This window comes from Apteryx rowi, unplaced genomic scaffold (assembly GCF_003343035.1).
Source record: "Apteryx rowi isolate R43461 unplaced genomic scaffold, aptRow1 scaffold_1073, whole genome shotgun sequence".
Classification (NCBI taxonomy): Eukaryota; Metazoa; Chordata; class Aves; order Apterygiformes; family Apterygidae; genus Apteryx; species Apteryx rowi.
Window position 1 is genome coordinate 84,063 of NW_020447279.1, and position 22,853 is coordinate 106,915.

Consider the following 22,853-nt stretch of genomic DNA (forward strand, 5'->3'; position numbering starts at 1 on the left):
TTCCTTGGATTTAAATGTTTGAAACAAATTATATGGCTCAGTAACAACACATTACTGGCATGTCTCAGAAATCTTAAAGACAAATGGAGTTTACACAGCAGAAATGCTTGTGGTTCATACCAGTTCAAAGCCCAGAATCAGGGCCTAAAAGTAGGAGAGGCTATAAAAATCTGGAACACGAAGCAAAGAGGAAAAAGGGACAGTGAAGCCAGAAATAAGAGAGTGGAAAGTTCAGGCAACTCAGGGTGGAGAAAGACCATAAGGTACTCATTTTATTAAAAAACAAAACAAACAAACCAGCATCCAAACACACATGCATCCTAACTATTTTTCAGTCAGGTCTTTGCTGCAAGATTTCTTGGTGCTGTTTCCTTAAACCCCCATGGGATATAAAGGATTAAACATAAACAGAAGGAACGGAAATGGAATTATGAATAAGTCTTAAATTTGAACCAGTGTTATACAGATTCCTTAGATCCATTCAAATAAGAATATCCACAGTCTGTTTAAGGAATCATAATTTCTCAGGTTAAGCAGTGAAATTATACACTAATTTCTCCCCAAAGTTGAGAGGCATACACACAAAAAATATGGTGCTAGTTCCTTCAGACATTTAAATTATGAGTCAGTGCTGGTTGTATGCAAACCTAATAATTAATTCCATCCTATCTGTCAATATTGAACTAAAAAAGACAAGTCACATAGTATGTAATTAATTCCAGTCTTGAATTATAGATTTTCAATATGGATCTCTAATTCCTTTCAAAGTTTGCCTCCTTTAAAAGTTGTTTTTGTTTTTTGTTTTTTTTAGTAAAGGCAGAAGGCAACACTGAACCATTAGAACTTTTAAGACAAAATTTTATTTTTAAAGTGAGACAGGATACATCCAGACAGAATGCATCAGAACTTGTCTGAAATCCATGCTACTTAGCAAATATTTCATAGCAAGGGTTACTTTTTGTTGCAACAGTGGATATTACTAGATGAATTAGTTTATATACATCCCAAACTGTTGCTATTATTAAAGAGCATGCGAAGAAGAATAAAGTTGAAAGGCAGTTAATTTTGATCATAATCAAATTTGTACAATACCGAGCATCTTTCACAGCTACAAAATCTTTAAATTCCCAGTCCTTGAATTTGATCTCTTTCTCAAGTTTCAAATTAATTGTTTCTGCTCTTTGCAGTGATTCTGCAGCTTTCATTCCAGCCTCTTTCAGGACCTCCAGTTCTTTGGTCAGCAGTTTAACCTTTAAAAAAAAGGAGAATAAGACTCAAGAATTCTAATTAGCCCCAATACGACTTCATTCTAAAGACGTCCAGAGCCCTTACACAGTTGAAATGTTAACAACAGCTCCAGGGAAAACAAACAAACAAAATTTATATTCATTTATTTAAAGTATTCAACAATTTGAATGGTGAAAATTTTAGTGCAAGAAAAACACTTTAAAACATCCTCCTCATAAGTTATAACCTCTGCTGTTATTTAAACTTCTACTCTCAGAGTACTGAGAATTATTACATTCAAATGCAACTGCACATAGTGTTAGAGACAGAAACAGTATTACAGATATCTAACCATGCACTCAAGTCTGAAAATTACAACAGTTAAAGGTTCCTTCTGAAGTACTATCGGAGGTATACTGCATACTGCACAGTAAGCAATAGCATATGTAAGTTTACATTTAATAAGTACACATGCAGTTGCTTTGTTCATACTAAGTTAACAGCAGTTGGTCTTGCAATCTTTATAGACAAGACTGCAGTAAGATAAAGTCTTTATGTCCATTACTACAGCAGCATCTTTGAAACAAAACAAAGAGAACCCCACCAGGACAAGCAAAAAAAATATATCCAGAAACAAGCTCCAGCTGTGTCAGCATTCAATATGCAGGAATCCACAGACACCACTAATGGCTAGGCAACCTTTTAATTTCCTAATAAGCCTTTGGCAAGGCAAAGTTTGCAGTCAGAAGTAATTTATTTTATTAGAGGGGGAAAAAAAAAAAAAAAAAAAAAAAAAAGGCAGCTGGAAAAAAACCTGACAAACTTCTAGGCATACAAGTAGTCTTCCTGAAAGCTTGTCTGGTTTTTCCAGTGCTATCAGTTGATTTAACATGAATTTTACCTCTAAACACCTTGGTTTGTTGAATTACTATACCATCAGACAAATCACAACTGAAACAAGTAAAACAAGCAAAGAGTCTTCCAAGTAATGTTGACTATCAGTGAAGAATGCACAAGCAGAGAATACATATTTTGGAAGAGCGATTTCCTTATTACCAATCTTATAAGAATGAGATAGGCCCTTCAAGGACCCAGACAATTTTTTTGTTTATGTAGGGAAAAAGCACAGTAACTATGAATGAAGTTAAGATGCATACTGCAAGTACCTCTGCTTCCTGCTGTCCTGGAACCAACTAGTTCAACACACATGGAAGGGAGAAAAAATAAAATAAAAAAATTAGGAGCATCATCTTTTCATGTATTTCACACAGGAGTGACTTGAGATTATTAGAAACTCATTCAGCTCTGTGAGTAAAGCATAACAGCTTGAAAATAACTTACTTTAACTTCATGGGACAGAACTAAGTCACCCATTTTGTTTGTCTGCTGTTGAAACTCACGTTCTCGCCTTTTCATTTCCGCATCAAATTCAGCTAGCAGTTCCTACAATGGGAGCAACAGATAGGTAATGGTAATACAGTAATACTGATGGAGAAACACTGTACTGTCACTTTTTTTTTTTTTTTTTTTTAAATCATTGCACCATTTTTCTCTGCTCTAGTGAGGATCAGAATGTCCTGAATGAAACCTACCATCTGGTCTATGCTAGTTCCCCTAATATGACTTGTACAGCAAAGGGGAATTTAAAGAAATACATCAGCAAAATGGCATCCTCTGTAAAATAAGCTCATATTCCATAACTATAGGGAAAAAAATAACTTATTTGAAAGAAAACCTTATAGACTTTAAAGCTCAATTCCTATACAGACATCTTAGTGTTTGCAGTACAAAGACTATTCAGTATGGAAATATCTGTATTTTATTTAACTCTCAGATGAGCAGGAAAGTGCAACTCCCCTCCAGTACTAAGAGTTGGAGGTTTTTTTGTTTTGTTTTGTTTTTTTAAACTAGGCATATTATTTAGAAACAAGCCATATCATCTGCAGATAGCAAGTGGGCTTGGGCTATCTTGGACTCCCCAAAAAGAAACAGAATGAAGTTATTTTAGCCCTGTTTGTCACAATTTTAAGTAAGATTTTAAATATAAAATAACAAGTATTAGCAGAAGTTAAAAGTATGCTGACAAGAGTAGTACATGCTGTAAGCACATAAATAAAGGGATATAGATTTTTTTATGTACAATCTATTACAAACAGTTAGGACATCCACTTTCTTATAAACACACCGATGTGTGTGTGTGTGTGTGTGTATGAAATTAATTATGATAAACATTTCACTGTTTTCCCCTATTTTTGCAGAACTTTTGCAGGACTATGATAAAAACAGTACTAAAGCACAAAAAATGGTCACTGACAAACCACACAAGAAAGATGGTAAAAGTACATCATAGAAATTTATAAACTTAGACCCAAGTCTAAGCTTTTTGTTCAAGTTAAGCAAGAAAATCCACTGCTATTAGTAGGGAGAATTTTGGCTGCAGTCAAGACGCTTTTAAAGGGAATACTTGTAGACCTAATAAAAAGCTAAAAAAATTAAAGCCTTACTGAAAAGTGGCCTGAAAAATACCACTGTATTTCATATTGAAGATAGCAAATTGACAAGAGGTCTGTTGGGAGAGAGGAAGCTATGGGAAAGACTCTCTCTTGTATTGCCTGTACAGCTGTTGAAATGGTGAAGTATTAAAAAAAGGTGTTTGTGAGATACTACTTCCAGGATTGCAATTGATGATTCATGACCAAGACTTAAAAGCAAGAGGAGAAGAAGTCAAAGGAGGAGATTTTGGCTAGTTGACGCAATATAGTGTGCTAGATTAAGGGAAATGGAAAAAGAAAAGTTACCATAAATCGTGTGCATTAGGTGATGTGCCCTTATATCCAGGGAACAGCAGATAATCAGTTTTATCATTATAATTTAACCACACACACAAAGATAACTTCTAAGTTAAGCCAATTGCCTAGTGTTTTCCAAGTGAAAAGTGCTCATACTCCCTAAGGTAGGTTCATAAACTACCATTGGGAAGCAAGTTGGTGACAGACTCCTAGATGAAGATGGGCTGTTTCAGTAGGACTACCATTTTGAGGGCAGGGAGGTTTGGTTGAGTAGATTCAAGCTGTAATTGCATAGCAATATCTCCTACCTCTCCAATTTATATTATACATACTGGTTTGGATGACAGACCAAAAATTAACCATTCTAATTGTAATGATTAGCACAGACATGTAAAAACATTAAAAAAAAACTTTAGTATCATAAATACATTTTCATATAAAAATAAGGAAGGAAGATTTTGTTGTTAAGATTTTACAATATATAGGTTGTAGAATGCCCCCCCCAAGGTATCACAGTTGAAGCTCAGATTTCCCTGTCAGTTGATCAGACTATCCTTTTATGATGAGATGATAGCAATATAAGAGGCAGAAGGGAGGGAAAAAAAACAAAACAAAAAAACCCCTTGTAATCAGGAGTATGACACACAAAGTACATTTATCTACCCATCTTGCCTAAAGCTGCCTCTGCTTTCTAGATGCTGACCTTTGCTGAAGTTTCAAGGTTAACAAACTTAGCACTGTGCTATCTACATACTTAAAATCTTACACAATCTCAGATTACTAAACACATTCTTAACAGTTCCTCACAAGTGGCAGCTGCCAGATAAGTAAAGCAAGAGCTACTACACAAGCACTAAATAATACCTAGAAKTCCAAAGCATTTTCTAAACTGTCATCACATATCTCATTCATTTAAATAAAAAGGCAAAAATAAAAGCTCATGCAACTATTTTAAACCAGAGCATCGTAATAAGAAAGGATAGATTGCTAGGTGGTGCCCTAACACAACATTGTTTCTGCATATTTTTATACCTGTTTCTGACTAGCAAGCTCTCCTTCCAGTTCTTGGAGTTTTCCTTCCATGACATGTTTCAGGCTCACATAGTCCTCACACTGATGACCTATGTTGCTGTTCTTAGAGCTATAAACAAAAATAAAACAACTTTAAATTAAAGACTGTCTCCAAAAGAGGCATGCATTGGGGGGGGGGGAGGGGAGTCTTTCCAGTGGTAACACATAATTGGAAATACAAGATGCAGTAAGTTCATAAAGGAACAGTCACCATTAAAAAACAGACAAACCTTCCTTTTACAACAGATCATTAGAAATCACTATTTTTAAATTATCACATACATAAGAAGTGAACAAACCATTTAAAACAACATGATCCATTATTGTCTAATTGCTCAATCTCCTTTTTAACAGAGTATATAAACTTTTACTGATTTTTTCCAAGATGTTCAGTCTCAATTTAAAAAGGTCAAGCAATGCAGAGTATATCACAGTCCTTGGTAAATTAGTCCACTATTCATTTCCCTTACGAAAAAAAGACTGAATATTGTTTCAACTTCAGCATGTGTCATTATAACTCTCAGCCATCAGAGTTCACTAGGGTTTGAACAGCATTCGTACTAGACACCGTCTTCTATGCAGGCTTATCCCACTCTCATAGCCCATCATAGAGAATGTTCACTGGTGAAGCTCCCTAAGAATCCAATTTAGTTAACTTAATTGCTTTCTATGATTCAAGCCACTCTCCACTTGTCCACATAGTCCTTCCCCTATCCCCTGCCCTCCAACAGTTCTGGAACAGTATACATTGCCAAAGTCAAAAGATAATACCTGCTCTTCAATCCCACCGCTATGTCTCTGGTGATACCTCTAGAGATCCTGTACAATCTATTAGCTGTAGCATTGACCTTGGAGCTTGCTGAATTTGTCACCGAGTGTGACTCTTGAGCGTTCTTCTGAGCAAAGCTACATTCTGGCAAACAGCAGAATGAAAATATAACATGATATATATATTTTTAAGTTGTTAGACCTCACATTATGTTAGAGATGCATTTGTTTGTGCCCCATTTATTTATTGACCAACAGGGATTCATCACAAATCACTTAAGTACAAAATAATCTGGACTAATTATAGGTTAAAAGGGGAAAAAAAAAAAAAAAAAAAAGAAAAGCCCACATATTTCTGTCCATCTCCATAGACTCCAGCCATAATGACTTCCCAGAAAAGCTTTTCTTGCTGCATCTTCTCCTCAATACTATCATCTGCTTTGAAACCTACTGGTAGGGCATTTTAGACACAAAATCTGGCTACAGTCAAAATGGGGAAGGAGTTTCTGTTAGCGAGCATACAGAAAAGGTCAGCATGGTAATATGCAAGATTGGCAGCAGCAGACTTGAACAGAACTTGTCCTAACACAACCTCCACTGCCAGCAGAGTTACAATATCACTCTGCAGGGTAGACAGTTTCTAACTTTGCTTATAAACCTTCACGCTGTATGAATATGTACATTCAGGATATAATTTCTCTGTGAAAGTCTTGTTTGAAATGCATCATTCTCTTCCCTTTCTTGAATGAGAGGTTTCACTGCTCAAAAAGAAAACCAAACTTTTGGTTCTGATGAAAAGTCTATCTCCAACTCTCTCTTTCTCTTTTTATTTTTTTAAATAAGGAGCTAATAACAGGTAAGAACAACATACCCATCTTTCTCCCTAGTTCCTTAGCAATATAACATCTAGAGGCCTTTCTGTAACTGATCTAGCAAGAGTCCAGCAAGTCATTACTTTTCCCATCTTAATTTAGGCAACTATTTCACATATTGCTATTAGCAAGAGACAGTTCAAGTTGTTTTTAAATAAGTTATTCAAAATTTTAAACAGACTATATGAACTGCATCAGTTAGTTACAACAGAAATTCCATATTCATAATCCAAGTTTATAAGCCACAGAAGAGGTCAGAACCATTAATCTTTAGAAAGTCCCTTAATACATGAAAATAAAAATCACCTCTCCCTGTGACACTTCTTCAGCTAGCAATAATAAAGCTGACCAACTTGTAGAGATCAAGTTTCTGAGTACAGGGGAGACTGGAGAATCCTTGATCTTTTACTTTGGAACCTGAGAACAAAGTACAGCCATATACCACTGGTTATGAATTCAAATGCATGGCAGTCTGCCATTTGAACTGACTACTCCTTCTACTTCTCCCAAAAGTATATCTTGTATTTAAGCCTTCTAGTGACCTGGATAATATTTGTAGACACTAGTAATCTTCAACATGCAACCAAATATTGTTGAAAAGACGTCAGGTATATCAATGTAGAGTAAGAACAACTGGATGACCTTGTTCGGGGGTTTAGTATTTTGAATATCTTTCGTAGTGCAGCAATTTGGACCACAACTGCCTCTTCCTTTCTGTTATAGTCTGTGCTTCTGAAATTTGTTATTCAAGAGTTTGTATCAGGTATATTTATTTACATACTTCTATAAAAACAACACATGTTCCCCAAAAGCCTGGTCCAAGTGCTTACATTACACGTTAAATCATTCTAAATGGATTTTTGCTTAAAGACTTTCTACAGACTCCATCATTGCCCCATTCGTTTCTAGCAGCTCATTCTACAATTACCCACCATCTCATTCTAGGGGTGTCTTTTCCCAGTAAATGGAAATAAGAAAGAACAGGATGGCTGGGAAAAAAAAAAAAAAGTGTGGGGGGGGAGAAGGTGACTAATGACATTTGTCTTTCCTGGTTTAATATATCAAGAAATACTCTGACAAATACTTAACAAATTGATTACAATTTTGCACTAATATAAAGGATAACTCTTAAAGCAAACTTCAGATAAAGCCATTATCTTGGCAACCTCAGAACAGAAACTGAAACTATACTTTTGTGTAGCAAGCCTTCTATTCAGAAAGCAAGAGGATTAGTTTCAGTTTCTGTTTGAGACAAACCAAGCTATACAATCCAACCACCACCCGCTTCTCAAACTGGCTTGCTAAATATAACTGTTACAACGGAACTTAGAATATTTCAGAAATGAGTAAGGGAGGAATGCCACTTGACCCAATTCATGGCAAAAAGCACTAGAAATAAAGAGTCTGCAGAGAAAAGTAAGTGGGACAAAAGGAGGAGTATGCAATGAGGCATTTTGCAAGTGCAATGGAAAAAATACAGGCATCAGAATCGAGGCATAACCAAGTAATAGAGTTGGAATTCAGGGATGATGATACTTACTAATAATGCTAAACTTTCATTGCTGAGTAGTGATGCATAAAAAGCCAGAGAGAGAGGGAAGTGCCATAAACCTATCCATTTGTATTTGTAACCATTACAGAAAAAAACCCTACTCTTCCAAATAGAAACGGAAAGATAAACTTCAGAGTTGCAAGCGTTTTTATTTGTTTTCAGTTGTTATCGAACACCCAGCTTTACAAATGAAAATCAACATCCAACCAAAACCAGGTAGAAACAGGTACAATGTTAGGTGCAGTAACTGATTTGGCGCACCACTCCAATAATCCAGTAATAACTATATGCAAGTTAACGCAGGCAGCAATTTTTCCCCTTTTCTTTATATCAGCTATTGATTCTAGAAAAGACCTTTATAACATAGTAAGAGAAGCCAAGAATTAGCAGAAAGTTGTAAAGTCATGCTGTTAATAGCTAAACTTTTTGTTATATGGATGACCGCTATATTGGCTTTGCCTACTTGGACCACACCCTATATCAACTGCTTTCATGAAACACATTGTAAGAGTATCTACATTCGGATTTTTGAGCTTTATTTTTGTTTTAATCTTTATAAACCTGGAGACTGATTAAGAGACCATGAAGGATCTGTAAAAACCCCAGGTCCCTGATGATACATGATGAATTTAAATAATTTGTCTGGAAATGTAAGCTTATAAAAAAAGAAAGAAAGAAAAAAAAACCCCCAGAGGTTAAAAAAAAAAAAAAGCCTCAAATCCCTTTGTTATGAATTTAATAAACAAAAAACTTCATCAGTTATCTGAAACAGTTCTTTCATGGATCAACTGAAACCAGTTACATCAGTATATATCATTTCCCCCCCAAATACTTCAGCAGTTACTGCTGTGTATGAAATATTGATGATTCACTGAAAAGTACTGCAAAACTTGCACTTAAATACAAGAGACATCTCCTCCACCCCAAAATTTGTGTTGCATAAGAAGAAAATGCAAAGCAATAGCTGCTCAGCAAAAATCTGAGCTTTCAGACATGTTTTCTTACATTTAAAAATAGAAGCAGCTCCATACCCCCTGCCCCAAATATTTTTATGTACTATCAAGGAAACGTCTCTCTGCAATACAGTAAGACCAGCACTTCAAACAAATTCAAAGAGCTGATACTGCTACTGTGACCAGCGAGTTCAGCAACAATAGCATGAACCCTTCCAAACTTTGGTCGCATCCCTTCAAGACTCAAGAGGCTTGGTGTAGATATTAATGGCTAAATAGACCTGGACTGATATTCTGCAATCTTCTGATTACTTAGAACTCTATATTATAGTTATTTTATATAGCTGAATGACTGCTGCATTTGTTTAGGTAAGGTTTATAATATAACAGCTACATAGATACAATTGCAAACAAGAACTGGATAGTCATAAATAGCTAAATGCATACTCAATTTCGTACTCTGCTTCATTTTGCTTTTAAATTTATACATCAGCTAAATTGATCTGAATCCCATTGCCAACAGTTAAGCACATAAATAAAGTATAATGGACGTGCTGTCTCAGTGCAGTCCAGACAGGTACTTCTGACCTGCCTTGTCTTGGAGAGTTGTGGGACAAACAAGGGAGGTGTAGAAAAATACTGTACTGCTGTACAGCTCAGGAATCGGCGTCCAGCTCAGCCTGGGAAACAGGCAACGCTGGGTGTAAGAGCTTCACACTCCTCCTCCCATACCCAAAGGATATATTCCACATAAAATTCCTGCACTGGCCTTAAATGAATTTGCATATGCTCCATAATGATGGTAACATCAATCAGTTGCCTGTGAGAAATTCTAACATGTCCAGACCACTTCTAATAACTGAAAAGTTATTTATAACTAATCCAACCATCTCTACATTATAAATGCAGTCTGAATGAGAACATTTTATCACAGTGATCAAATTAAAGAGAGAATAATTTCAAAGATACTATTATATCTGAAGACAGTAGTTCTATTAGAAAAGAACTAAGATTTAGAGAGACCTCAAGAAATTAGCATTTATACTTTTTCCAAGGTTTACAAGTATAGACAGAGAAATAAAAATCATTGAGAATGGCCAAATTAAGTAAGTGCACTGCTCTGGCTACCTCGATCTTTTAATTGGTTAGATAAGCCCTAAATCCCAGTCCTGTGACTGGATATGCCCCAAAGGACTTCTTTCCGGCAAGGAAGCCTATCAGGGAAGATGGGACAAGATGTGTTCAACAGCCTGCAAATCCAATTCCTATCACAGGAGTAGCTTGTAATAGCCTAAAATAATTGAAAGGCTGAACTGTGCGTTGAATCCACAGCACAATATAGCAATTAGTGTTTAGTAATCTTAGATATTATTACTAATAATAGTCGGCAAAATTACCATTTAACTCCTTGCATACAGAATAGACAAATGTATCTTGATATAACACATAGGGGACATATATTACAACAGTTTCAGATTCACCTCCGTCCCCACAAAAAAAGTGCCCCCCTTTGGACAAATCTTTTTCAGGTCCCCACACCACGTCCCTCCCCTAATCACACCATCTCCCCAGTATACACCCCTTGTGAATTATGTAGGGGCATGCTGTTTGTTTAACAGCATCCTTACTTTTACTTAATGTCATCCCTTCCCTAAGGTATTTCCAGACATTGGACAAGTCACTGGTGAAAATCAAGATACAGGAGATGTAAAGACAGCCTGAGTCACTTCTGTTTGCCCTTACTCTGTTCATAATCTAGGCATTCCTCTGTCAGAACAAATAATCAAATCTCCATGCTCAAAGTGCTCTCTACTGTATGAATGATGTTACTGCTTTACCCCAATCTAAACATATCCTGGAGAAGCTAGGTTTCTCATTTCCTGCATACCATTCTAAGGAAGTCACATCTCACCTGCAAAACTGTTTCAGCTCTAATTTATGGTCTTCAAGGTTTTGTTGACAGTGATAATGAAGTTCTCGTTTTTTTCTTTCCTTCATAAGTGCTTGCTCCAGTTTATCTAGCTGTATTCTAAGATCACTAATTTCTGCCTTTTTAGCATTTTCAGAAGTTTTCAGATGAGTGACCATGACATCATAGCGTTCTAACTCTTTATCTCTCTCTTCTAAAATTCTCAGATTATAGACAAAATCTTCTTTTAATTTGTTAAATTTTTCATGCATGTCTTGGAGTTGCTTGCTGACATCCTGCAGTGTTGTCTTCTGAGAAGAGAACTTGCAAGCCTGTAGCTCTTTCCATTCTTTTTCATTCCACTTAGTTAGCTCATTTAGTTCCTTTTCCATTTGTTACACTGTGATAAATCTAAAACAAAAGGTGATAGAAGACAGTTAAGGCTGATAACTAAGACAAATCAAACATCTTCTCACTCCCAATCTACAGCATAGCATAATTGATTATCAACGAATTTTAAATTTAAATTCTAAAGTTTCCTGGAATATTAGTTAATAGTCATTTCTGGAGGCAAAATTCTTTCTTAATTATATTCCTGCATTATCAAGGGATAAAATTTCCCAATCTAATTACTAAATGCCACTAAACTACAACGTGGGGAAAATATTCTTTGCCCTTTTATACAGATGGAAAAGAGAAGCATAAAAAGATTTAGTCATTCAGAGAAATCCTGTGCTTTCCACGGAGAATCTTAGAGCAGTATACTCCCAAAAGAGGGGAAGAGCTGCAAATTGCACACATATTTCTCTTCTCTTGAAGACATTTATGAAAAATTTAGTCAAATCACAATCCAGCCTTGTCTCATACAGCACTGCTCATTTGGTCTTTCTATCCATTAAAATTTTAATTTCTCTGTCCCGTTTGTCTTTTCTTCCCACAGTTATCTTGACACATTTCCCTGTCTCCCCCTCCCCATCACTTCCTAACTGTGGACTGCAAAGTTCTTCTTGTTCTGTCCTCCATCAAATCCATCTCAAAGTCACTTTTCAGAAAGCCCAACAGGTATGAGGAAATAGCTGTATTTCAGTAACATTAACTGCATCTTTAAAACTAAAAAGAAAATAAACAACATGGAGGTCATGTGCTCCTTTATCTGCTTCACATCCACCTATTATTTATTATCCACATCTGCCTCACATCTAATTATAAACTGTGTAGAAGAATAACCATTGATTCTAAGAGGTGTCATATACACTTTGACTGAGAGAGGAGAAAAAAAAAAGAAAAAGAAACAAAAGGGAAAAAAAAGTAATCTCTGCTCAGCGCATTTTCTCAAATCTCTGGAGTTAATACAGCTTCTCTCACAGCACAGTATTATTCTGTGTCAGTAGTTATAGATAATCCCGTCTGGATAAGCACAGGGATACAGAGAACAACAAATCAGACAAGCGTGCCTTTCAAACAGTGGCTCTTTAATCTCTTTAAATGCAAGAGACTTCCATATCAGCAAACGTGATGCAGCATCTCTCCTGCAAAAGAATGCCACAATTTGAACACCATTTTTCACACAGACTAGACAAAACTAATTCTAGAGGTTCAGAAAATGAGTCCCTGATAGTTGGAAATGACAAGCATAATAAAAGTCAACCTTGTTTTTCTCAGGCACACTGAATAACAAGCACTGCTAGAGGACACAACAGTCTGGTGGTCTTTTAATTCTGCTTGCCTAGATCTCACTGTTACATTTATCCTTAAGGCAATTAAAGTATGTATTCTCTTTAGATTATGCTTGTTCTTGGTAATCTTCAAATTGAAATAAGGTATGAAAATAGAATAAATAATATCTTTTTCATTTAGGTAAGCAGAAATACGTATTTTCTGTAAAAGTCACCGTACTGGATATTCACAAGCAGTATTGTCTCTGCCTGTAGCACACAACACTACAGAAAGTTAGCTTCCTTTTAGCCATTGTTGTTCATAATGCATCTGACAGCTACCACAGTTAAAAATATTAAATAAATCTGACATTTGTTTTTTCTCTGATCATAAATATATAAAAGATAAAAAATGTTGTCATTAAGTGCTTATGAGACTGTTTCTGAACTCTATTTCTAAAGGCACTGAAAAAAACCTGTCCTCAGTCTATACTCAACACAGTATCGAAACAATTTCATAAGTGCCTTTTAAAAAAAAACCTGACACATGCTTCCTAAGCAAAACTTAGAAATACATTATTAGACAAGACCTTTATGTAAGGAAACAAAAATAAGATCACACTTCCAGCCTATTATCCAGCCTTGAAATTATCAAACTGAAGTCTTTTTTTTTCTAAAAAAAACAAAAAAACCCAGAAGCAGTTAGAAAATGAGATATTTATAATGCAATCTCTCTTTACAACTATCTTAAAATTAAAAAGGTACCATGCAGTTTCCTATAAAAATAAGTTTTTCCCAAATCTTTAAGTTAACTGTATTGGTAAATTAAAAGTGGTATCCCTGACAGGTGTGTGGGTTACACATAACATAAAACTTATTCATCTCATATAAAAATATGAGTGAGCAAAGATGAAATATGTTATTTTTCCAAGATGATCCACACACAGAGTCCCATAATGGAAAACACAGTACATAGTTTTAACTCTAAGTTGCACCCATCTCCTGGATGTCTTACAGTCAAAGGAAAAATAAAAATAAATAAATCTGATGACATTAAAAGATGACCTAGGAGACAGCACAGACGTAAGTAAGAGACACCACCGTACAACAAGCACAGCTTACCTACACTACCTAGACAATAAAGATACCCATTACAATCTCATCATTTACCTCAAGCATATCCAGACAGAGGCAATTGATAAGTACTCCCACTCCCCTGCACGTGGGCCCAAGGGGATTTACATTAGCTTCTGAAAAGCATCATTTTACCAAATATGATGGCTCTATTGTAAATAACAAACAATTGAATGCTACTGTGTGTTATCAGATATTGGCACATCTGATTCAGTAGAGATTTCACAGTGTTATTACTAAAACCCTACTCCAGCAAAAACAAATTAGATGCCATGTTTGAGCTAGTCACTTTTCAAACAGAGAGAACATAGTGATACTGAAAAACAATACAAAATAATAGCTGAGAATATTCAGACTTTCATACAATCCCTATTTTGTCAAAGGGGCTTAAAGACTTAAAAATCTCATTCAAAGTATAAAGAAGCTGTACTTTTCTCTCACTCTCCCTCCCTTGCTCTCCATATAACATATCCTTACTGCAACAAGAATACAAGATATGCGTAATGGACACCATCTGGAAGGCTAATAAACTGTTCTTGTGTCTGCTCCTTTYAAAGCTACAGAAAAGAGGATGAGAAAAAAAATGCCCCATGGCCAGTACCAATTAAGCATCTCTAGTCACGATTGTTTTTACTGATGAAGCAGTAATGGACATAACCAAGACCACCTGAGCATTATCATAGCTGTTTCACTCTGCTGAAAGTCATAAGGAGACAAGCAGCAGAGACTATAGCAACACAGCTGCAGCTTAAACGGTTCTGTGCCCTAGCCTTGTTGACAAAAACAACAACAAAAAAAGAGGAAACTGTGTCAATACAGTTCCAAGAAAAAACTGATGACAATCAGTGACGCAAGTTAGTATTAATTATGTGCTGACTTTATTAGGTCTCTTTCCTTACTGTTAGTAGCTCTTTTGCTAATTACAAGTAAGGTTAGACATACAAAACAGCAATCATACATCATGCATTATACATTCTCATAAGAACGAACAAAACATAGCAGAAGTTGGATAAGGACCAAATACATACAAAAGAAACCTGGGATATCTATGTAATAGGACCCTCTCATCAAAGTCAAACAGAAACACGACGGCACAGCTGGTAACATACGTGGTGGACTATGCTACGGGGATACATGATAGCCTGATGTCAGGCTCTGCCATTATGCAGGATGGGGGGAAGAGTGAAAGGCACAGGGGACTGCATAAGGAAAAGACAAGGCATGGTAGGAAGAAACAATTAACCCTGGGACTGGGAGATGGGTACATACCCTAGAGGGTGTCCAGAAAAGTTGACAGAGGGTAACATACCATGAGGAGTACCAACACGGGGTCCCCTACAGCAGATATCCTCTGGGATGACAGGAAGGGAGAGCTGCAGGTAAACCAGGGATCAGGTACCATGTGGGACTAGAGGGTTGTACAATTTAAGTGCAAAGAAAGAAAGGCAGAATCAGGGAGGAGGGAAAGAAAACATCACCAGGGCAATGGTAAACAGGCAGGAAGCAGCTCCCATGAGGAGGGCCCAGAGGGACAGACACTCTGAGATACAAGAACAGATGGCAGGAAGATTGTTGAGGGCAAGTCTCTTTGGAGAAGGTAGTAGAGAGGAGCACATGGCACATGGCAGAAGATAATGCTTAGGACTCAGAGGCAGCAAATGGAGGGTGTTTATCAGCGAGAAGGAAGCAAAAGACAACAAATACCTGGGGTGGTGGGGCAAGACGTGTGGATGCTATGTCGGGGGGCTCTGAAGGACAAGCTGCACTACAGTGGGGAAGGGGCCTGGAGCACCTTCCGGAAGACGCCCGCAGAATAGCCCAGTCCCGGCTAGCCCCTCCCGGCACCAACCCGCACGTCCGCCTGCTCGCCGCTGTAGGCCCCGTCTCCATGGGAACCGCGGCGAGCGACGCCCGGCCCCGAGCGGGGCACGTCTCCATAGGAACCGCGCCCGCGCCCAATCAGCGCTCCTCGGCCCGCCCTCCGCAGGTGTTTACTCGCCCGGGCCCGGCCACTTCCCGGGCAAGCTGACCAGCAGCCCGGTGCCTAGTGGCTTCGAGCTACCTCCCGCTCCAGCCTCGTTAGGGATTGCCAGTTAGTCCCCTCACTTCTCTCCTTCTTGCTCAACAAACTAGTGTTTCTCGTTTTTCTCACTGCATTCGTTCTCCATCACCTAGTATTGTATCCTTTTGCTTATATTTACCACATTTCATCCTCTCCATTAACAGATAGCAGTCCCTCCTCCACATTGTGTAAGGGCATACAAACCCTTTTTTCGTTACACTCTTTTAATATTATTCCCTTCTCCCAAAACACAGCTAACACCTATTTCATCCCCTTAAATCTCATCTTCTTGTTCACTGATAGTCCTCCCATATCATTCATTCATCGGACTACGGATTACTAAATAATTTCTCCTTGCTCCAGAGCAGGAGAGAGGGGCCTAGCCCAATTCAGGTACGGCTGTTAGGAATGGTTATACAGAGAGCAAACTTCCCATTCTCTCATAGCTCCCACTATATCGTTTGAAAAGCCTTAAAAAGCCTGTAGTACATAAGCTCAGGCAAAYAGAAACACAAGGTTATGCAGTACAGAAAAATAATTTCTGTTACCAGAGCATTTAATTCTTTAAAAAAGTAACTATAAATTAAAACAGAGGCTATACTCCTCCCTGACTTTGCCTGTGCCCAAGCTAAGATGCAATGTGTACTCAATGAACTGTCTACGTGAGGCTGAGGAAGATGTAACGCATGAACGGGATGTAAAGCATGATTTTCCCTTAGTCACTCTAGATGACTTGTTTGTCTGGAAGTCATGAGGCAAACTTCCTGTAATGCTCTCTCACTTTTTCAGGTTTCTGGATTATACAAACTGCTCCATCAGATGAAAGACCTTTAAGAAACCTGAATGACTTATAATTATGGCTGAATAATACTGATTTTTAGAAATGAGAATATCATCAGTAGTTCTTATATATTTCTTCCTTAAGTCATGAGAAAAGAACTGCCTTTCTTAACCCCACATGACCTAAAGAAAGGAGGGGATTATTTCCATCAGTAACTATTATTGAAAATTAGACTCAGAACTAATAATTAGACTTTTGAAACAAATCATGTTTCATTTAGCTATATAAAGTGCATCCACATATAATTTCAGAATACCAAAATCACTAAATGGATTTAATTCATTTGTTTATATATATAATCACCTCTAGTTTAAAATGCAGCAGTGAATTCTGGCCTCAAATTATTTTCAAAACCTTTTGAGCACACAAACCCCAGCACAACCTACACTCTTCAGTGGGCCGGTCAAAGCACTCATCAGAATCTATGCATAGTAGCTGAATGCTTAAATCCACATATCACACTAGCTGCCGGTGTACTTCTTTTCTTTCTGTTACCCCATGGTTGCCTGACCTATCAGCTGCAGATCTTCTGCAATCCTCCCCTCTCCCCCCTGACACTTCACTCAAATTAGTTGTCATCTTCTCCAAGGTACTTTCAGACAGTCCCCAGTCACATAATTAAAGCATGTGGGTTCCTCAGAGGGGTGTCCACTGGATTCTACTGATCCAATAGTGCCCTAAATGGGTCATTTTTGATGTAACAGAGTCAGGAAGATAACAGTCTACACATTATAGAGTTGGGGACGAATGCAGAAAGCTGTATACACCTAAAATAAACAAGAAAATGTCCTGGTTTCATAGATGGAAATGAAAGGAAACCTTCTTGCCTTTTAACAAAAAACAACTGGAATTTAGAAGAGAGAAACAGATTTTCTGTTCTCACCAAACACTGGTGATTTCAGGAAGATTTAGGCCAGAGCTAGATTTCAGACACCTTTCTGCTTCAGAATCCAAGTCATTGGTCCTGTCAGTGTACCATGAAATAGCAACATTTACAAGTTGCTTCACAAAGAAAGAAAGAAAATGGCATCATCCTGGCTACATATATATTACTAGGCTTGAAAGCACTTCCAAGTTTCCAGTTCGAAGGCTGTGTCTAACTCACCATGGCCCAACTCCATACCAAGGCAAGACTCATGATTACACCAACTATTTATCTTGTCTCCCTCATCCTTGTTCCTACGGAAAAGTAGTTCAAGACACAGGCCAGGTGAGAGCCATGGCACGCTCCAAATGATGCTTATATGGACAATCAGGAATAGGTTCCTGAGAACCTACAGGCGCAGGACCATGCAAGGCCCCTATAAGTGAATGCAAACATAACGTACACTGATGAAACATAAACATTAAGACCTAATTCAGAATAGTCTCTCTTCCAAGTAAAACTTTCCTTCCAATGAATAAATTTCTTGTTTTCACAGAACCCCGAGGAATGTATTTGGTATACAGTATACTATTTGACAAACAAAAAATATATAAAAAAAGAAAACTAATGTTTTTAAGCTGCTCTTCTAAATAAAAGTGCCCTTGTTTTCAGAACGGCTGGATGCCCTCTGCTTGCAAAGGACTCCAGAGGAACTTTTGATCCTGAGCATCTCTGAAATTTGGCTATTGCTATTTAGGAACTGAATCACATTTAAATTCCAAGTTTACCCAGGCTAGAAGAATTTGGTTTCCATGTCTATCTTCCCCATGTCTAACTGCACAACATTTGTGGGATTACATTTTTAAAGACTACATACATCTTTGTAGGTACAGTTTATGTTCCTCACTTGCATCTTCAGAGTCATTTAAAAAGACTATTTTCGTACTTGCTTTAGAAACAAACCAAAAATTGTCAAAACTTCAGCTCTGAATATCACTGGCCTTTCTGCAATAAAGATCTTACAAGAGCTCTTTGTATAATGTGGTCTGCTAGATTTTCCTTTTGAAGCAAAGGCAGAGGCGTAAGCACAGCACAGTGCATTGTCAGCTTTGTATGAAATAATTTGAAAATGTTCAATGTTATGTTAAAATTCTTACAAATATTGCTGTGAAAATCCTTAATTAATACAATGTACTCCATTCAAGTGTAAACAAGAAAAAATAGCCTTAAAAATAACATATCTGTAAAAGCTTAACTGGAATAAACATTTACAAGCACTTTTAAGGCAATATTGGGACTCACCTACAAACTGCAGGAATGGCGAAGGGTACAGTAGGAATTTGGAACAAGAAGCAGCTGCCACCCAAACCTGTCATGATACACAGAAGCATTTCTACAGTTAAGGAGGTGCTAGGGAAGGCATTTGCCGTAGGAAGCCCTAAGTTCCACAGAAGTGGAGTTTTGTCCTAATGGCAGCTACTCTCTTCCTATTTATACCCCGTAACAACAATGCTTCAGCCGTTCTGCCCCTTCAGAAGTCTGATCAGGAAAAAATTTCCAACATTTTCTTACTGTCCTTACTGACCTGAATTGCAAACAGTTATTTGATTCTACCTTCTACTACATCTTACACTGACTTTTTAGTGGAAACAACCTAGGAATCTCACAAAATGAGACCAAAGTTGAACATGAGCCAGCAATGTGTCTTTGCAGCAAAGACAGAGAGGATGAGAGAACTGGGACTGAGTATCCTTGAGAAAAGAACCCTCAGTGGCAGATCTTATCAATGCTTATAAATACCTGATGAGGCAGGGTATTAAAGAAGACTGAGCTGTGGTATTCAGTGAAAGAACAAGAGGCAATAGGCACAAACTGAAATACAAGAAATTACCTTTAAACATAAGAAAAACCTTTTTTACTTTAAGGGTGATTGAACACTGGAACAGGCTGCCCAGAGAGGTTGCAGAGCCTCCATCCCTGAAGACAGTCAAAACCCAACTGGACATGGTGCTGATCAACCTGTTCTAGTTGACCATGCTTGGAGCACAGGAATTGGACTAGACAATCTCTAGAGGTCCCTTCCAACCTCAGCCATTCTGTGATTTTGTGAACCTAGGAGAAAACACAGGAAAACAACTAAATACCTTTTTGAGGAATACAGAAAAGACATGAAGGAGGGAAAACTGAAAAGATATGCAATGAAGTGGATGATATGAGTAATGACTAAAAGGGAACAGAAACAAAAGTAGATTTTTGTTAGTTATGTGAGGCTGCATCATGGCAAAAAAAGCATACTCTGTCCCTTGATCTTAGCCCTGATGTTACACAAATGTATTTTGTATGAATTTAAGTAGCGTTTAAAAATTTATTTTATATTATTTTGAATATATTAATTCAGTATATGTATTTGTATTGCTTGAATATCAGAGTTTCAAAGAAAATAAAAAAATAAAAGATAAAGTAAAATGAAGTATACAAGTAAAGAACACACTGGGATCATTATTTATTTGGAAACCAGTAAGGAATTTTGGAGTGAAGGTCTGGCTGAATCTGACCTCTATTAAATATAACCCAACAATATTATTCTTTCTTATTAAGAATCCTCTTCAGCAAGAAACTAAACTGAGACTTTCACAGTCTACTCTGGACAAAGAGAATTTGCCTAGCTAATGATTCCTCACGAGTTTGTCTTAATAACACTTTGAGAATATCTGTAATAGCTGGCATACTTGTAAATGAACAATAATAAGCTGCAGAAAATTGTGCTTTATACTTAGTTAAAACTTTAAAGAAGGATTTTCAAAGTTCTTTTGCGAGCTGGATGCCTTAAGTCCCTGTGTTTTGAGTTCTCTTTGTTATATTTTAAAATTCTCTCTTTTCATAAGCATATTGCAGCATATTTAGCGCTTAAACCTATGCAACATAATTCCACTTAGCAACTAGGGGTTTTGTGCCTTCTTCTCAGTTCCAAATATTTCTGAGGTTACCCAGACTCTGCAGGCTTCTGCAAGTACAGCAACCTTGTGTTCTGCTCACTTACACTAGCATCTTGTTGAATACTGAATCAAATCCAATGATCTGGGTCCTGATGTTGAGGAGTGTCATTTACCCTGGCACGTCAGCATCTGTGAGTATGATCACTCTCAGAAAATGCGTTCTTCTGAAACAGTGTGAGTCATCAGATACAAAAGTGAGACCACAGACCACTGGACACAGTTTTCTCAGCAGCTGGTCTATGGCTATGGACATCCACTTCTGAAAAACAGACCACAGTGACACTCTCTGCCTCCAGAAAAAACAAAACAAAACGTGGACCTCTTAGATGGCGTGAATGTCCTACAACTGAACTCTAACCAGAGAACATGCCGCTTTCTCCTGATTAGGCTGGAGTAACTGCAAGCCTATGCTGGGACACAAGCTTTGGTAGGAGCAACGCTGCCAGCTCTGAAGACACATCAGTTCTCTTTTTAGTCTTGTAAACGTATTAGGTACAAATCTCTTTCCTTATCTAGCCTCTTAAATCATGTAAGTACCTGTAAGAGATGCTGATATTTTAGAATAAATTCTTCTGGATACAGGTGCAACATTGGCAGCTATTTTGCCAATTTCCCTTTCACTGCTTCTCTTTCCCTCTCCCTTCCCAGGCACCTCTGTCCTTTTTGAAAGTATCTTTAGGGAGTACAAATCTCTAAGGTTTGAATTAAAAATTCTAATAGGTGATTATACATGTCTATGATGTGGTAATTCACTCAAGGTAGAATAACTAGGCAAAGGTTTTGCAGGAAGGTACTGTCCCCCTTAAGAAACTGCAGTCAGGGGCAGGGGCAATGATAAATGAAACTGTCTCCCTCTCAAGAACAGTGATGACTTTTTCAGTCCTTAGGGATGGGCAATCAAGATCATATTTCCTCTTTTTGGAGAACCAAGATAAGCTGTAGAGGCACCTAGAAATGTCTTCAGCTGCTGGGCTGCACCAATTTTGCTGGGCCTCAAGCATGGCACCACTTGCTTCAGAAGCTCCACAGGAATCAGTGCTCTTTGCTCTTCYGCAATATCTTCATTTGGCCTCTACGTGAATGACTTGGATTGAGGTAACAGTAAACAGATGACAAATGATTTTACTTATCTTTTAGATTAGCAATATATGTCTCACTGATTATATGCTATATACCCAAACAATCCATACAGTCTTGCTCATCCTTGCACATTACTGCAAGAATGCCTAAGTCGTAAAATTGGATACTATGGCAAAATTGAATCAAAAGCCAGAGCAAACATGTTGCCCAGGAAAAAAAACTTCTATGGATTGCAAAAAGTTTCTGATTATGTCTCTGTACTGCCTGATTTCACCAAACAGCTTCTAAAAGTTATTAATCAGTGCAACACCAAGAAATCTCACAGGACAGTACTGTATCCTATCCTTTACTAGTTACAATCCCAACCCCTATATATTTCCACCTAGGTGGCAGGATTGCCATAAACATAGATTGAATTGTGTTGTAAATGCACAAAAAAGTGGAGCACTTAGTCCTAAATCTCCTAATCCCTGAGTAGTCTAAGAAGTGCTACATTCTGTACTGCAGTTTAGAAACACATCACAACTTGCATGGATGCCAAATAATAGCAATATGAAGGCATGTCCAGTTTTATAATTCAACTTTGTACGCGTAGCAGTAGAGCCAGAGCAGATATGTGCAGAGACATCATTCTATCTGGATCTAAAATGGGACACATTTCAAGCAGGTGTATTTGCAGTCAGCACCCGCTTGGTAAAGCATGAGAAGGGAAGTTTCTAAGTTATCTGCAGAAGGCACAAGGTCACAATTAAAATGACTAAGAACAAGAAAAAAAAGCGAGGACCCTCATAAAAGTCATTCCTATGTGAGAGGACAATGAAGAAGCTGCGATCACTCCCTGGAAAACAGGAATGACGGCACAGAACACACCTCGGTTACAGAAGCAAATCTGGACATAAAGTCCGTTATTCAACGAGTCCCGCTCCTTTTGACCGCAGGGACAACCTTCGACGCGTAAAACCAACGCACCAGACCTGCCGAGAAGCTCACGCTGCTACCTCGCGCGCCAGCCTCCGCCGCCCGCCGCGCCCGCGGGGCTCCGCCTCAGGCGCCGGTGGCGCGGCCGCCGCTGAGGCGCC

The 22,853-nt window shown here is 37.8% G+C and overlaps 1 protein-coding gene across 3 annotated transcripts in view; it reads right to left on the minus strand.

Annotated features, from left to right (window-relative positions):
- CCDC57 (coiled-coil domain containing 57) overlaps positions 1–19,806 on the minus strand; it is a 51,265-nt gene extending 31,459 nt beyond the window's left edge. For 2 of the 3 annotated variants that reach the window (XM_026071143.1, XM_026071125.1), the window contains exons 1-5: positions 15,635–15,766; positions 11,145–11,552; positions 5,049–5,157; positions 2,569–2,670; positions 1,093–1,250 (exon numbers count right to left, since the gene is read on the minus strand). In XM_026071143.1, the coding sequence (XP_025926928.1) occupies positions 1,093–1,250; positions 2,569–2,670; positions 5,049–5,157; positions 11,145–11,533 (758 nt within the window). In that variant the 5' untranslated portion in view covers positions 11,534–11,552; positions 15,635–15,766. Of the gene's footprint in view, positions 1–1,092; positions 1,251–2,568; positions 2,671–5,048; positions 5,158–11,144; positions 11,553–15,634; positions 15,767–19,000; positions 19,068–19,589 lie in introns of those variants that run through there. The other variant, XM_026071134.1, reaches the window with a different exon arrangement.
- Between the last annotated feature and the right edge of the window lie 3,047 nt (positions 19,807–22,853).